Here is a 14,836-nt window from a genome sequence, read left to right as displayed (position 1 = left end):
TCTGGTCTCAGACTATCTCACTCTTGGTGTGTGTGAGAGGCTCCAGGCAGACTGAGGTTAGTGTGAAGGTGGTAATGGTTCCTTGGTGAGAAGCTCTTTCTTTTAGTGGCATGGTAGAAAGTTGCTATTCTCTTCCCAAGGCCTCTGGTTTTGCCTGAGGTGTAGGCTCTCCAACCCTTGCTGGGCTTCCCTGGCATTTCTATTCTCTTTGTGATTCATGTCATTAGTGTGGATGTTTAGCTTTTGTCTGGGAGCTTTTGCCTGAATCCTGCTTTGTGTATCCCTGTGGTCCCTTTGCCTGAGCCTCAGGTGCAGCTCTAGTGGAGTTGGGTTACCATGGTGGATACATTCTCAGAAAGGCAGAGCAGTGGTTTCTTCACATGATTGGGAGGGAAGAAAGGCAGGGAGAGTGAGCGAGTGTGTGGTGTGGGTGTGATGTGTTAGTGGGTGTGTGGGGCAAGGGAACACACATGCCCTGCTGTGTGTGTGTGGGGGGGGGTATGGGGCTGACAGAGTGAAGTAGGCACTCATGGGGTGATGAAGATGTTGCCTGTGTCAGTGTAGCTTCTTCACATGCAGAATTCTGCCCTCCTTGCTAGGAAACCCTGGCCAAGGCTAGAAAGCTGCCACCCCTCACCCTCCAGCATATCGTGTTGCACCTGTCCTGCTGCACTCCGATTTTTCTGCTGCTCCGGCATTCTCAGGCCAGGCATACCCTCCCTGAGGAGGGAGAGATGGGGTAGGGTGGTGGCCTAGCAGGGGTCAGTGTGGGAGGACTGTGGAGGCACACAAGCTCTTGTGTAACTGGTGACCTTGCTTGGTCCTGAGGTCCTGATGGCTGAGATGTGAGCCCCTGAAGCTTGTGTTCCCAACCGCACCAAGTCAGCACAGGAGCCAGCAGCCATGCAGCATCTAAGAAAAGGCATGTAGAAACTGCCCTTTGGCTGGAGGCCTTTTGAGGATGGGTTGTCACCATCCAGGCCTCACACCATTCCCGACTGTGTGTGTATCACCAACATAGGGACAGGGTATGCAGCCTCAGCAGAGCTCAGCATAGAACAATGCCAGCCACAGTTAACTCTGCCCACACTGTCAGATCTCTGTGGCTTCGTCCACCACTGCAAGATGCAGTAGCTATGTCACCTCTCCCTTGCTGGTCTTGGAAATGCAGGAAATACCTTTCCTGAACAGGTGCTTGTTCAGCTTTTATCTTTTCTTATTCGTATGGTTTTTGCTTGGCTGAACCTTCAAATTATTCTGGGGCTGTTAATTTCTGAGATCTTTTGGGCTGTTTTATATTATGTATGTGTAAAAAAAGAAAAGCCAAATCCCAGTGGGTCAGTGTGTACTAGGGTGGGGTACATGAAGGGGTTAATATCATATGTACATAATAAATGTTGCATTGTCCTTCCCTTTTCTTGTTTGATTGTTATAAAGAATGGCATCTATGGAGTATCTGTAGTTTTGACCCCGCATCCTCACTTCTAGGAGCCAACCTAAAGAACGAGCTGGATGAGCTCAGTGGTATGGGTGAGGTTGCTCCTGGATGCGTTAACAGTGGCATAACCTTAGGTGGTCATGTTAAGCCTCTGCCTACAATGCCAGCATCCCACTGGGTGCCGGTTTGAGATCTTGCTGCTCTACATCTGATCCAGCTCCCTGCTAATGCACCTGGAAAAGTAGCAGAGGATGACCCAAGTGCTTGTGCTCCTACACCCATGTGGGAGACACAGAAGAAGTTCCTAGCTCCTGGCTTTATCCTAGTTCAGTCCTGGCAATTGCAGCAGCCATTTGGGGAGTGAACCAGCAGATGGAAGATTGATCTCTCTTCCGGTCTCTCCTCTATAACTCAGTCTTTCAAGTAAATAAAAAATAAATCTTAAAAATGTGGTCATAGGCAGAAGAACCATTGAATGCTATGTGATAGGGAAATGCATACAATGGCAGGGAAAGGTGCCCAGGTCATACTTAAAGTTTAAAAACCAAATTGCAGAGACGTTTAAGTAATATGAACCTTTTTACATTTGTGTCTGTGAATATATGTTCCTCAGTACATAGGGAGCTAAGCATCCAACTGTTGAGAGTGAGGACTTCCTTCTTTTATGCTGCATGTTTCTGCATTGTTTGAATAGTTTACAGCAAGAAAGTGTGCATATATTAAACATTAACACACCTATACTTTGGCTTGGAAAATAACTTGGGGATATAATCAGGTTAAAGTTTTTTTTTTTTTTAAATATTAATCCATTTTCTTTACTCCAATCAAGAACTCACTCAAATGTGTATGATTTCCAAAACATCTAAACATCTGGGGCTATCTCGGTGAAGTTCCATTAATTGAAAAAAAAGTATGTATATTTTTGAGTGCATTAGTGTTTATAAATCACTTTTGTATAAGAGATTTTATCTTCCCTGAAATTCCACTTTATGCATGCTAAAATTCTAGGGCAATGAAAGGCAGAGCGCCTTGCTGTAAAGATATTGGAGGGAAAGTCCTCACATTGGGGACTTTCGGGTTTGGAAGCCTGCTTGGCTAAACACCGTGCTCTGCTGCACCTCTGAGTAAGACCAGGGGGAAAAAGGAAGCAATAATTTCTGGTTAAGTTGGTTTTTATAAACTTAGGAATAGCCTCCAAACAAAACACCTGCTTCCCCTCCCCCCCCCACCCAAAGATTTATTTATTTGAAAGGCAGAGATTTAATTCCCAAATGTCTATAAGAGCTGGAGCTGCTCCAGGCAGAAGTCAGGAGCCTGGAACTCCATCTGGGTCTCCCACATGGGTGGTAGGGACCAAAGAACTTGGGCCATTCTCCACTGCTTTCCCAGGTGCACTAGCAGGGAGCTGGATTGGAAATAGAGCAGCTGGGTCTTAAACCGGTGCTCATATAGGATGCCGGTGTTGCAGGCAGCAGCTTTACCTGCCGCGCCACAACATCGACCCCACAAAACACCTGCCTGGCTCTTCAGTTTCTCATCTATAAAATGGGCAGAGGGGCTAGGTGATGTCCAAAGGCCCTTCCACTGCTAACATTCTGTGATTTGGGACATTCGCCATCCCTCTTTTCACTAAGTGTTTGCTTCTTCTCCACAGTACGTAGGAAGCCTGGATGTGCCAAGGCCCAACAGCAGGGTGGAGATCGTGGCCGCCATGCGCCGGATACGGGTGAGTGGCCGGAGGTGGGTTGTGTGGAGCTGGGATTCAGCACCTTAGTGCTGGCCCTTTTACATGGTGCTGGAGGTGCCGAATGGGTGGGTGCATCCCTTCTCCCTGTGTCATCTGGGGAGCTCTTCTGAGTGGGGTGGTAGATCTTGATAAAAGGCCAAAGTTAGAATGAACATGATGTCTGGAGGGATAGTATCTCCCTCTCTTGTAGCCCGAAGCTCTTCCAATAGAGACACCTATTATCCTGTAGCTGTGAGATGACTGGCCTAGTAGTGGAAGAGAATGGTGAAGTATCATTATTATGCAAAGATTTTAGGGCAAAGCCTTGGGAATTATCTGGTGGTTGGCTTAAAAACATTCAAAAAGGGCAACTTGCTATGGTATGGAATGTGAGACTGAGTTGAATTTTTAGGATTAAATGTGGGATTTCTGCCAAATCTCCTTGTCATCTGCTTTAGCTCTGGGAGTGTGTGCATTCCCTTCTGCTATTCTGTGTACTCTAAGAGGGCTTGGTCAACATTCCAGCCTGTTGCTGTCCAACTCGGATGTGCAGAGCAGAGACAGAACAAGAATTAAACTACCTTCTGAGTACTGTGAAGGAATTTGTCCATGTCCTCTTCCCTGGAGCAGAAGAAATTACCCTAGACTTGTGCATGTCAGGGGCATGTTTAGGACTAGCCACATGGATTTTGATGGTGTTTTTAGCGAGAATTGGTGATGGAAGGGGCTGGATCGATCATCCCTGGAAGCAGCCTCGTTTGGGCGATTGTCCTTTATGTGTGTTAGGATAGCTACTCATGTAAGCAGAAAATGTGGGACCCAGGCTGGAGCTTCATTTTGATTTGTTGGTTTTCTTTCAGCCAATTCATCTGATCAACAGACATCTTAACTCAGGGACAGCAGGGCTGGGGAGGAAATTAGCGTGTTTGCTGCCGTTTCTTATAGCAGCTCATCAGCTTGATAAAATTATCTTTTCACTGACTCAATCCTCCTAGTCTTTCAGCATTTTTTAATTGAATTTATTGAGATGACTGTTAATTACAGTCATACTATACTTCATGGACATAATAAGTAGCTTTCAAGTACTTTTTTTAAAAAATAGTTATTTATTTGAAAGGCATATTAGCAAGGAGAGGAGGTAAGGAATGAGAGAAAGAGAAAGAGAGATCTTCCATCTGCTGGTTCACTCCCCAAATGGTGGCCACAGCCAGGTCTGAGCCAAGTCAAAGCCAGGAGCCAGGAACTCATCCAGGTCTCCTACATGAGTGGCAGGGACTCAAGCATTCTGGGCCATCTTCTGCCTTCCCAGGCACATTACCAGAAAGCTGAATTGGATGCATAGCAGCCAGGACTGGAACCAGCACTCTGATATGGGATGGGGGCATTGCAGGTGGTGGATCAACCCACTGTACTTCAATGCCATCCCCCAAAGCACTGCCACATGAGTTATTTTACTTAGTGTCTCTAGCAATCTGTGGAGTGGGGAATAGTGTTAGCCTCCTTTTCTAGATGAAGCTGAGGCTTGGGGAGCTGCAGTGAGGTATCGCATGGGTCTAGGAAAGGGAAGACATGTGTCCCGAGTGTGTTTTCTGCTTGGTCTCATGAGAACATGGAAATTGCATCACCTCCTTGGCTGCAGGCTCGGCATTCAGTATTTCCAGGCCTCTTCTGCTCCTTTGCCTTCTAGCTCAGGGGGAAAACCCAGAGGCCATGGCTGGGGAGTACTTTGGGGTGTTACCATTGTTGGGAAGGGCTTCAGCTCTTACCGTAGTTGTCATTGTTGCTGCCGTGAATGAAGGGCTGGACCTGGAGCTGGCCTGTCCTTGGGGTTTTCATCGAGAAAGAACTGCACTTTTGTTGTTCATGTTTGACCAAGGGACAGGCTATATGTTGTTGCTAATATCATTATCATTGGCCGGCGCCGTGGCTCACTTGGCTAATCCTCTGCCTGCGGTGCCGGCACCCTGGGGTTCTAGTCCCGGTTGGGGTGCCAGATTCTGTCTCGGTTGCTCCTCTTCCAGTCCAGCTCTCTGCTGTGGCCCAGGAAGGCAGTGGAGGATGGCCCAAGTGCTTGGGCCCTGCACCCGCATGGGAGACCAGGAGGAAGCACCTGGCTCCTGGCTTCAGATCGGCGCAGTGCCAGCTGTAGTGGCCATTAGGGGAGTGAACCAATGGAAGGAAGACCTTTCTCTCTGTCTCTCTCTCACTGTCTATAACTCTACCTGTCAAATAAAAAAAAATCACTATCATTATGAAAGTGATATCTCTATAACAGAAGCTAGCACTAGTAATGATTGTTTATATCTCAGGTGCTTTGTTAGGCTTTTTAATATTGATGTGATATTTTATGATTTATTATTAACAACTACACCAGATGAGGTAAGGATATTATTACATTTTATAGACAAGGATATAGAACCATGGACAGGTTAACTGGTAGAGTTGTGATTCATACTTAAGGCTGTGCAGCCCTGTTTGTCACCCTGCAGAAGGCTCTTTGTGATGCTCATGAGTTGTGGCCCCAGTTGAGAACCAAAAAAATAGGACATGACCCCTTCCCAGGAAGGGAGCCAGTGGCAGGAACACAACCCTTGCAATGAACAGAGGTGCAGGGAAATGTCCCTGGAAGTGGGGAAGGCTGAGCGTAGCGTTGGGCTGGCTGGTCATGGGATCTGGAGGGATTTGGGGCTGCCAGCCCTTGGGGCCCATGTGGCTCTTCCTGCAGTCCTCTTTCTGTGAGCTGCTTAATGAGCAGCTCATTAAATTGGAGAGAGAAATTACTTGGCCAGCAAGTTGTTTGGTCTGGGTGTCCAGTCACTTGTTTAGACTGGGCACCATTAATAGCAAGGGCTCTGATTGTGTGTTTTACCCCAAGCTGCACAATTCACTGCTAGGTCCAGACGGCTATTTTCTTTTCTTCTTTCCCTTGCAGAAGCTGTTTTGGCTGTAATTACAGCTGTCAAGAACTAGGGCATGGGATCTCTATGTAAAGAACTATTCTTGACTTTGTCCTTTTGTGTTGAACGGTGCCAGGCTAACATGGGGCCGGACACGGCAAGCTGTGGTTGCTGGGTGCTCTCCTGGCTTCAGAAGACACAGGCTTCACAGCTGGGCCAGTGCAGTGGGCAAGCCTCAGAGAGCAGCAGTTGTGATCTGGATCTCAGGGCCTTACCTGTGTGAGAGGTATAGTGCCTTCCCAAGCATCTTGGATGTGAATCTCTCCCTGACCCTCTCTGGAGCAGTGCACAAGACAGTTGCTGGGCAGTGAGAACTGCTCCAGTTCCCAGGGAGGAAGCTCTAGCTCCGTTAGCTTCCTCCCCCTCCCTAATGCTGAACATAGTTGTCCATGCACCTGTCTTGTCTATTGTACACTATTAGCACCCTACCGAGGGCTTTTAAGATATTAGCACAGTAGAGAATAAGCACTCAACAAGTATCTGATGAGTGAATAAACAAGTACACACACTGACAGCAGACATGGGTGGTGACCAGTCTTCTCCGTTTTTCATGGAGTGGAGGGATCTGCTGGGGGCATGCACAGTTGTCCTTTAAGCTGAGGCTGAAGCAGGTGTATGCATTCCTGCTTCTGCCCGGTCTCTCCCTCCCACTATGTGGACTCTGAACCACGTGTTTTGGACTTTGTTGATTTCCCTCCTTCTTGGTATTCTTTCTGAATTTATAATCTCTCTCTTAGGTATCTTTTTCTTTTTTATTTGACAGGTAGAGTTACAGACAGTGAGAGAGAGAGAGAGAGACAGAGAGAAAGTTCTTCCTTCTGTTGGTTCACTCCCCAAATGGCTGCCACGGCTGGTGCTGAGCTGATCTGAAGTTAGGAGCCAGGTGCTTCCTCCTGGGCTCCCATGCGGGTGCAGGAGCCCAAGCACCTGGTCCATCCTCTGCTGCCCTCCCGGGCCACAGCAGAGAGCTGGACTGGAAGAGGAGCAACCGGGACTAGAACCCGGCACCCATATGGGATGACAGCGCCACAGCTGGAGGATTAACCAAGTGAGCCATGGCGCCAGCCTGGCATCTTTTTCTTTTTAAATAAGCTTTCAGGGTTTTTTAATGGCAGTTAAAAACACATATCATGAAGTTTAACTGTTTGAAATGTACAGTCCAGTAGTAGCAAGCATATTCTCACAGTTGTCCTCAGATCTCTAGAACTGAAACAGTACCCACTGAACACAGTTCCTTCTCTTGCCCCCAGCTCCTGGTACTTAACTTTCTGTGTTAAGTCCAGGGTAGCCTGACTCTGCTGCTTGCTGGGGGCTCCTGGTTGAAGGTGAAGGGGGGCAATGGTGCTTACATTAGGCACTGGCATTGCATCATGAGGTCTGCTGTGTGAATTAGTGAGTCCAGCAGCCACATACTTGGTATGACTTGTGTTTCCTTTGTTCCCAAATATTAGCACTTCTTAGCTTCCATGGGAAGGGAGCACTGTGTAATCAAAAGAGCTTGCAATGAGGAATGAGTGAGATAGGGCTGAAGTCTTCTCCTTGACTTAATGTGTAACCTTGGCAAGACATCCAGCTGCCATTAAATCTGACTTCCCTCATTTTTAAAAAGGAGGGCATGACGCTTCTTGTTCCGTCTCTCTGGTGCTATTGTTGAATCTGGGATAATGCGTGGACAAATGCTTTACAAACCATAAAGGGCTATTTATATTCATTGGTATCATTCTTATACCTTCCTTTGGGTTTCAAAGCATTTCATAAATGTAGATAAATACCCAGAGAGATAGTGAGCTGCTCATCTAGCTCCTTTTAATAGCCAGTGTCTTTTTCCAGGTTTCAGTGCAAACATCTTTTCCTTGGAGAGGTCTTTCCTTGACTAGGTCACCTTGTCCTCTCGTGTTCCTGCAGTGCCACGGCACCCTCTTTGTAGCACTGGTGGCACGGGGCCCATCTGTGCTCAGTAATTTGTTGAGTAACTGAGAAAATTAATCTTAGTTGATAGCCATGCAAGCATAGAGCAGGGAAGCCAGAGAGGCTGCATTTACAGGGTTCTGGAAGGCGGATTGCTGCAATAATATCTGGCCTGCCCACTTCTGTAATTTCGATGACGATTCTCATATGGAGAGAGCCAAGCTGTCAGTTGGAGCTACCTTTCTCCCTCACATTTGCAACCTGTTGGAGTTGCTGGTAGAAAGCCTCAGTTAGGAGAGCAGAGCCATCTCGGTTGGCATTTGGTACTGGAAAGGGGACAGCAGTCCTTGTGGCTGAGGACCAGATTCCTGGCCATTGCAAGAACCAAGGGACGGATACTTGCAGTAGAATGGTGCAGAGCCTGCTGGGGACTGTGTGGCCTGGACACCAGAGGTCACATGCTGGCCACTAGGTGATAGCCAGAGAGGTTTTGTCTCCCATGTGACTCCTCTGGCTCTGGGTTGGGCACACTCTTGGCCATCCTGCCAGTGCTTTTCAAACTGGTTCAGTAGGGCATCAGAATTTCCTATTTAATCATGACTTGATTTCTCCAGGAGTGGTGTTGAGCCATGGCCTTAAACATACTGGGCTGGTGACCAGGAGCTGGCCAGTCTCTCCCTGCTGTTCCCTACCAGTATTGCCAACTTTCTGAGAAATCCCCCCCCCCCCAAAAAAAAGATAACTCAGAACACATAATATGACTCCTGAATACTCTCTTGGGAGAGTGTGAATCACATGCTCTTGAGAGCACATCCCGGGACGGGTGGACCAGTGGCTTCAAGGAGGCAGTGGCGGTGGCTGCTGTTCTGTGTGTGTCCTTCTTCACTGGCTGTGAGCTTCTGCACATGACCTCCTCGTGTGTTCAACCAAGGAAGCCGTTTTTATTGCCCTGAGCAGGCTTTGTCTGAGAGTCACTCCCTCACCTTTTATAATTTTCTCTCCAAGTGGAACTAATGATTCTCTCTTCCCAAGTTCACAGTTGGCAAGCCTGCTTCTGAACAGCTAAGGTATAGCACAAACCCCTTTCTCTCTCGTTGTATTAGCATGGTTCTGTTATTTCACTACGCTGTTAGTGGCTTAATACTACATGTAACAGGATAGGTGTTTGGCTGAGGGATTAAAATGCGTGGGATGTCCATGTGCCTATTGAAGTGACTGAGTTCAAATCCTAGCTCTGCTCCCAATGCCATCTCCATGCTAACGTGCTCCCTGGGAGACAGCAGGTGACGGCTCAAGTACTTGGATCCTGCCACCCACTGGGGAGACCTGGATTCAGTTCCTGCCTTTGGCCTGGCCCAACCCCAGCCACTGTGGGCATTTTGGGAGTGAATCAGCAGATGGGAGCTCTTGGTCTGTCTTGTCTCTCCATCTGTCTGCCTCTCAGATAAAGTAATTTTTACAAAAAGCCCAGACGTCTTTGTTTGACTGTTCTGGAGGTCAGAAGCCTGAAATGGGGCTAAAATCAAGGAGTTGGCAGGGCTGCTCTCCTGCTGGAGGACAGTCTGCTCGTTTGCTTGTCCAGCTTCTGGAGGTTGCCTGGATTCTTGGACTCCTGGCCTCTTTCCATCTTCCAAGCCAGCAATTGTGCCGCTCTGACCTTGCTTCTAGTCATCACATCTTGGAGGGAGTCTCCTGCCTCCTCCTCTCACTTACATGGGCCTTTGTGATTAGATTGCTCCCCTGCTCCCCCTTTTCTTTTATTTATTTATTTATTTTTGACAGGCAGAGTTAGACAGTGAGAGAGACAGAAAGGTCTTCCTTTCCATTGGTTCACCCCACCCCACCCACCCCCATGGCTGCTACGGCTGGCACGCTGCAGCTGGTGCACTGTGCTGATCTGAAGCCAGGAGCCAGGTGCTTCTCCTGGTCTCCCTTGCGGGTGCAGGGCCCAAGCACTTGGGCCATCCTCCACTACACTCCTGGGCCACAGCAGAGAGCTGGACTGGAAGAGGAGCAACCGGGACAGAATCCGGCGCCCCGACTGGGACTAGAACCTGGTGTGCCAGCGCTGCAGGTGGAGGATTAGCCTAGTGAGCTGCGGCCCCGGCCCTGCTCCCCCTTTTCTAACAATCCTGCATAACCTCCCACCCCCGACACACACACTTCTTGAGCCCCTGCAAAGGCCTGTTTGCCGTGGAAGGTAACATGTTCATGGGCTTGGAGATTAGGTCATGGATCTCTATGGGCAGGGCAGTATTTAGCTTACCACAAATGAGATTAGAGAATGTGGCTCCTATCAGGGGGATTGGAAAAATTCTATCCCCTTACTGAAGTGATGTAGTATGGGGATCAGGAAGAACTAAATTCAAGTCCTTTTCCTTCTGCTTGCTAGCTGATTGGACAAATGTCTTAACCCATTGATCTTTATTTAATCATCAGTAGAACTGGGATAATGTCTTCTCAGCAGATCTGTTTGACGTTATATGTGAACATGTGCAAAACACTGAGTGAAGTGCCTGGTGCATGGATTGTGCATCATGGGTTATGGTTCCTTTGCCAGCTTTCTAATTACTCTGTATTGGATGGGGACATAGGGTCAAAAAATAATACATGTTGCCTACCAGACATATAAGCACCTGATAGGTGTTAGCTATTATGAGTAAAGACATTAACTCATCAGGTTTGAGGCCAGCCAGTCTGTAATGAGTGCTACTCCAAGTGGGTTCTGTGGCTTTCTTGGGGTTTAAGGATGTATTGTCAGGAGTCTCAGACCTCTCTGTAAAAATGAACAATTTTCTGTATTCATTGATCCCAATGACGACAAAGTAAAATAAGCCTTTTCTGGACTGTTGGAAAGGCCAAATTATGCCTGAACGTTTGTTTTTATTGTCAACAATTCTGTTTGCTTACTTGTGTCTACCTCTGATGGCAGCAAATACAAGTTGAATATCTCCCCTCCCCAAATCTGAAATGCTTCAAAGTCTGAAACTTTTTGAGCACTAACATGCCACAAGTGGAAAACTCTATACCTGACCCAATTTGATGGATGGTGTCAGTCAGAACCTAGCTGCACTAAATGATTGTGCAAAGCTAACTTTAGACTGTGCGTTTAAGTTACATAAAGCATAAATAAATTTTGTGTTTAGGCTTAGGTCTATTTCCAAAGATTTTGTGTATATGTAAGATTCATAATATACAAATATTTCAAACTCCCAACAATAATTAAAAATTGGAAGCATTTCTGGTCCTAGGCATTTCAGGTAAGGGATATTCAACTTCTAGTTCTTTTAAAATTTTCATGCCCTGTAAGAAAAAAAAAACTAGAAAACTTCTTAATATGTAAATGGATTCTCATAGGGTAGAGGGCACATGACTGTTCTTTGCACAATCATGAATTATGAATTAATATTTGCAGTAGTTGGAATCAAGGAAAGTGGCCGAGAAATGGAGTCAACACCTGGTGCACAGTGCTGTTGGCAGGGCTGATATGTAGCCATACTCCCTAGGGCAGCCGTGTGAATTGCTTGTGGCTGGTGTTTGTTCCGATTATTTGCTGTATCTTTTTGCCTTGTTGGCACCTGTGCCTTCCTGGTTGTCAAAATTCCGTGTCACCCCTGACTGTGCATACATTAGACTTAAAAGAGCTTGGCTAAGGTAGTGACTGTGTATTATGTTGTGAATAGAGATATATTTTAGTTAAAAGGACAAAGTCAAGGTGGGTGTCTGGCCTAGTGGCTAAGTTGCTAGTTAATATGCCCATGTCTCATGTTGGAGTGCCTGGGTTTGAATCCCGCTTCAGCTTCTAATTCTAACTTCTTGCTAATGTGGATTCTAGAAGGCAGCAGTGATGGCTCAAGTAGTAGGGTTCCTACCACCTATGTAGGAGACCTGGACTGAGTTCCTGTGGCTCAGCCCTGGCTGATGTGGGTATTAGAAGAGTGAACTAATGGATAGGATTTTTCTCTGTCTCCTTCCCTCTGTGTTTGTGTGTGGATCTTTGCTTCTCAAATAATAAGAGGGCTGGTATTGTGGTGTAGCGGGTAAAGCTGCTGTCTATACCCTGGCATCCCATATGGGTGCCAGTTTGAATTCCAGCTGCTCCACTTCTGATCCAGCTCCCTGCTAATGGTCTGGGAAAAGCAGTGGAAAATGGCCCAAGTTTTTGGGTTCCTGATATCCATGTGGGAGACCTGGAAGAAGCTTCTAGTTACTTGGCCCAGCCCTGGCTGTTGTAGCCATCTGGGAACTGAACCATCTTCCACTGTCTGTCTCTCCCTCTCTTTCTCTGTAACTCTTCCTTTCAAATAAATAAATAAATAAATAAATCTTTTTTTTTTTAATTTTTTTAGTGATTTATTTATTTATTTGAAAGTCAGAGTTACACAGAGAGAGAAAGAGAGGCAGAGAGAGAAAGAGGTCTTACATCTGCTCGTTCACTCTTCAATTGGCCACCACGGCCAGAGCTGTGCCGATCTGAAGCCAGGAGCTTCTTCCAAGTCTCCCACGTGGGTGCAGGAGCCCAAGGGCTTAGGCCATCTTCCACTGCTTTTCTAGGCCACAGTAGAAAGCTGGATTGGAAGTGGAGCAGCCAGGAATTGAACTGGTGCCCATATGGGATGCTGGCACTGCAGACGGCAGCTTTATCCGCTACACCACAGCGCTGGCCCCAATAAATAAATCTTTGAAAAGGAAATTCGGCCGGTGCCATGGCTCACTTGGCTAATCCTCCGCCTATGGCACCAGCACCCTGGATTCTAGTCCCGGTTGGGGTGCCGGATTCTGTCCCAGTTGCTCCTCTTCCAGTCTAGCTCTCTGCTGTGGCCCGGGAACACAGTGGAGGATGGCCCAACTGCTTGGGCCCTGCACCTGCATGGGAGACCAGGAGGAAGCACCTGGCTCCTGGCTTTGGATCGGCGCAGTGCACCAGCTGCAATCCACCAACCATAGCGGCCATTTGAGGGGTGAACCAATGGAAAAAGGAAGACCTTTCTCTCTGTCTCTCTCTCACTGTCTAACTCTGCCTGTCAAAAAAAAAAAAAAAAAAAAAAAAAAAAAAAAAAAAGAAAGAAAGAAAGAAAGAAAAACAAAGTAAAGGAAATTCTTCTCTAGCATCTGTACTTTTTAAAAGCACTTTGAATTTATTGGTTACATAATTTGTATTAATTTGTGTAAGATCTCTCTCTCTATATATAGTTTAATATTTCACATAATTAAATGATGTTAAAACAAGCATGTTTCCAACAGTTTGTAGGATAATAGTTTTTTTATTTTAAGATTTATTTTATTCATTTGAAAGGCCGAGTGACAGACAGACAGACACACACACACACACGAGAGAGAGAGAAAGAGAGAGAGAGACAGAGAGAGAGAGACAGAGACAAAAAAAGACAAAGACAAAGAGAGAAAGACATTTCCATTCACTGGTTCTCTACCCAAATGGCCACAACAGCCAGGGCTGGGCCAGGCTGCAGCCAGGAGCCAGAACTCTATCCTGATCTCCCACATGAGTGGCAGGGGCCGTCCTTCGCGGCTTCCCCTGGCACATCAGCAGGAATGGCCCATGTCCTTGTACTCAGTGGAGTTCCTGGGTCCTGGCTTCAGCCTGGCCTAGTCCTGGCTACTGCAGGCGTTCTTTCTCTCTGTCTATTCCTCTCTCTCTTTCACTCTGCCTTTCAAAAAAAAAAAAAAAAAAACAAAAAAAAAAGACTGTGCTTGGCTCTGCTTCTATTTCCAGCTTCCTGCTAAAGCAATCCTGGGAGGCAGCAGGTGATGACTCAAGTATTTAGGTTCCTGCCACTCACATGGGAGACCTGAATCCAATATCTAGCTCCTGGCTTTGGCCTGGCCCAGCCCTGCTCTTCTGGGCAGTTGGGGAGTGAACTAGCAGATGGAAGATCTGTCTATATGTCTCTGTCTCTGTGTTCCAGATAAAAATAAATAAATGAGCTGAGACGTTATTACATTTTAGAAGACACTAGATGTGAATCAAGACACTTGATGTATGTGGTTACAGCTGTCTTCCTCTCAGCCAAAGTAAACATTCAGTGTTTTACTAGGGATGCTGGGGTAAGGCATTCTGATCAATATCAATATCAGTGCACTGATAGTAGAACCTAATCTCCACCCCCACACTCATTTAAAAAGACAAATTGATTTTATTTGTTGGGCCAGTGTGCTTCAGGCATGAGAATCTAGCAGTGTAAAAATCAAAGTGCCTGTCTGCAGGGAGCTTATATTCTGGGATGGGAATAGATAAGGAGAAAATACACATATTTTCATGTGTGAGTTCTCTGCGGAACAGTAAAACCGGGCATGAATAGAGATACAGGCAGTGGGCTGGGAGCGTTATTATGTGTGGACTTTTGGTTTATGCTGACACTTGAGTTCTTAGAGATGTGAATGAAAAACAGGAGTGAGCCATGTGGGTATCCAGAGGAAGTGTTCTGGACGAGGGGGGTGGGGGTGGGGGGGGAATCAGCTGGTACCAAGGCCCTGGTGGTAGGAATGGGCTTTGCAGGTTCAGGGAACAGCTAGAAGGCAGTGGTGCTGGTGCCTGGGGAACCTGAGTGAGAACAGTTGATTATTCCTAGGAATTCATTCCCAGGAATCACACCTCAGGAAAACTCATCTGCTAAGTACTCCCTAATGTCTGACTCCACCTGAGAAACCACATTTAACTGCCCTGGTTCTGTACCCAGCTGAGAGGTCGTTCTGTCTGAGGAGTCTGCTTCTGCTCCTGGGCTGAGTGATTCAGGGGTGATTTTTAAACGGGGGCAGAGCTGCAGAATGCGCTGGCTGTCAGCAGAG

At 46.9% G+C, this 14,836-nt stretch overlaps 1 protein-coding gene across 4 annotated transcripts in view; it reads left to right on the top strand.

Annotated features, from left to right (window-relative positions):
- C7H1orf226 (chromosome 7 C1orf226 homolog) overlaps nt 1-14,836 on the top strand; it is a 342,221-nt gene that overhangs the window by 91,554 nt on the left and 235,831 nt on the right. For all 4 annotated transcript variants that reach the window (XM_008264164.5, XM_089299664.1, XM_051857177.3 and 1 more), the window contains exon 2: nt 3,093-3,164. In XM_008264164.5, coding sequence (XP_008262386.3) covers nt 3,093-3,164 — 72 coding nt within the window. The remainder of the gene's footprint in view (nt 1-3,092; nt 3,165-14,836) is intronic.

The sequence above is a fragment of the Oryctolagus cuniculus genome, chromosome 7 (assembly GCF_051225735.1).
Source record: "Oryctolagus cuniculus isolate XC-2025 breed Fujian yellow rabbit chromosome 7, ASM5122573v1, whole genome shotgun sequence".
Classification (NCBI taxonomy): Eukaryota; Metazoa; Chordata; class Mammalia; order Lagomorpha; family Leporidae; genus Oryctolagus; species Oryctolagus cuniculus.
The sequence above is the reverse complement of the archived record's forward strand: the minus strand, read 5'-3'. Positions and strand labels throughout refer to the sequence as shown.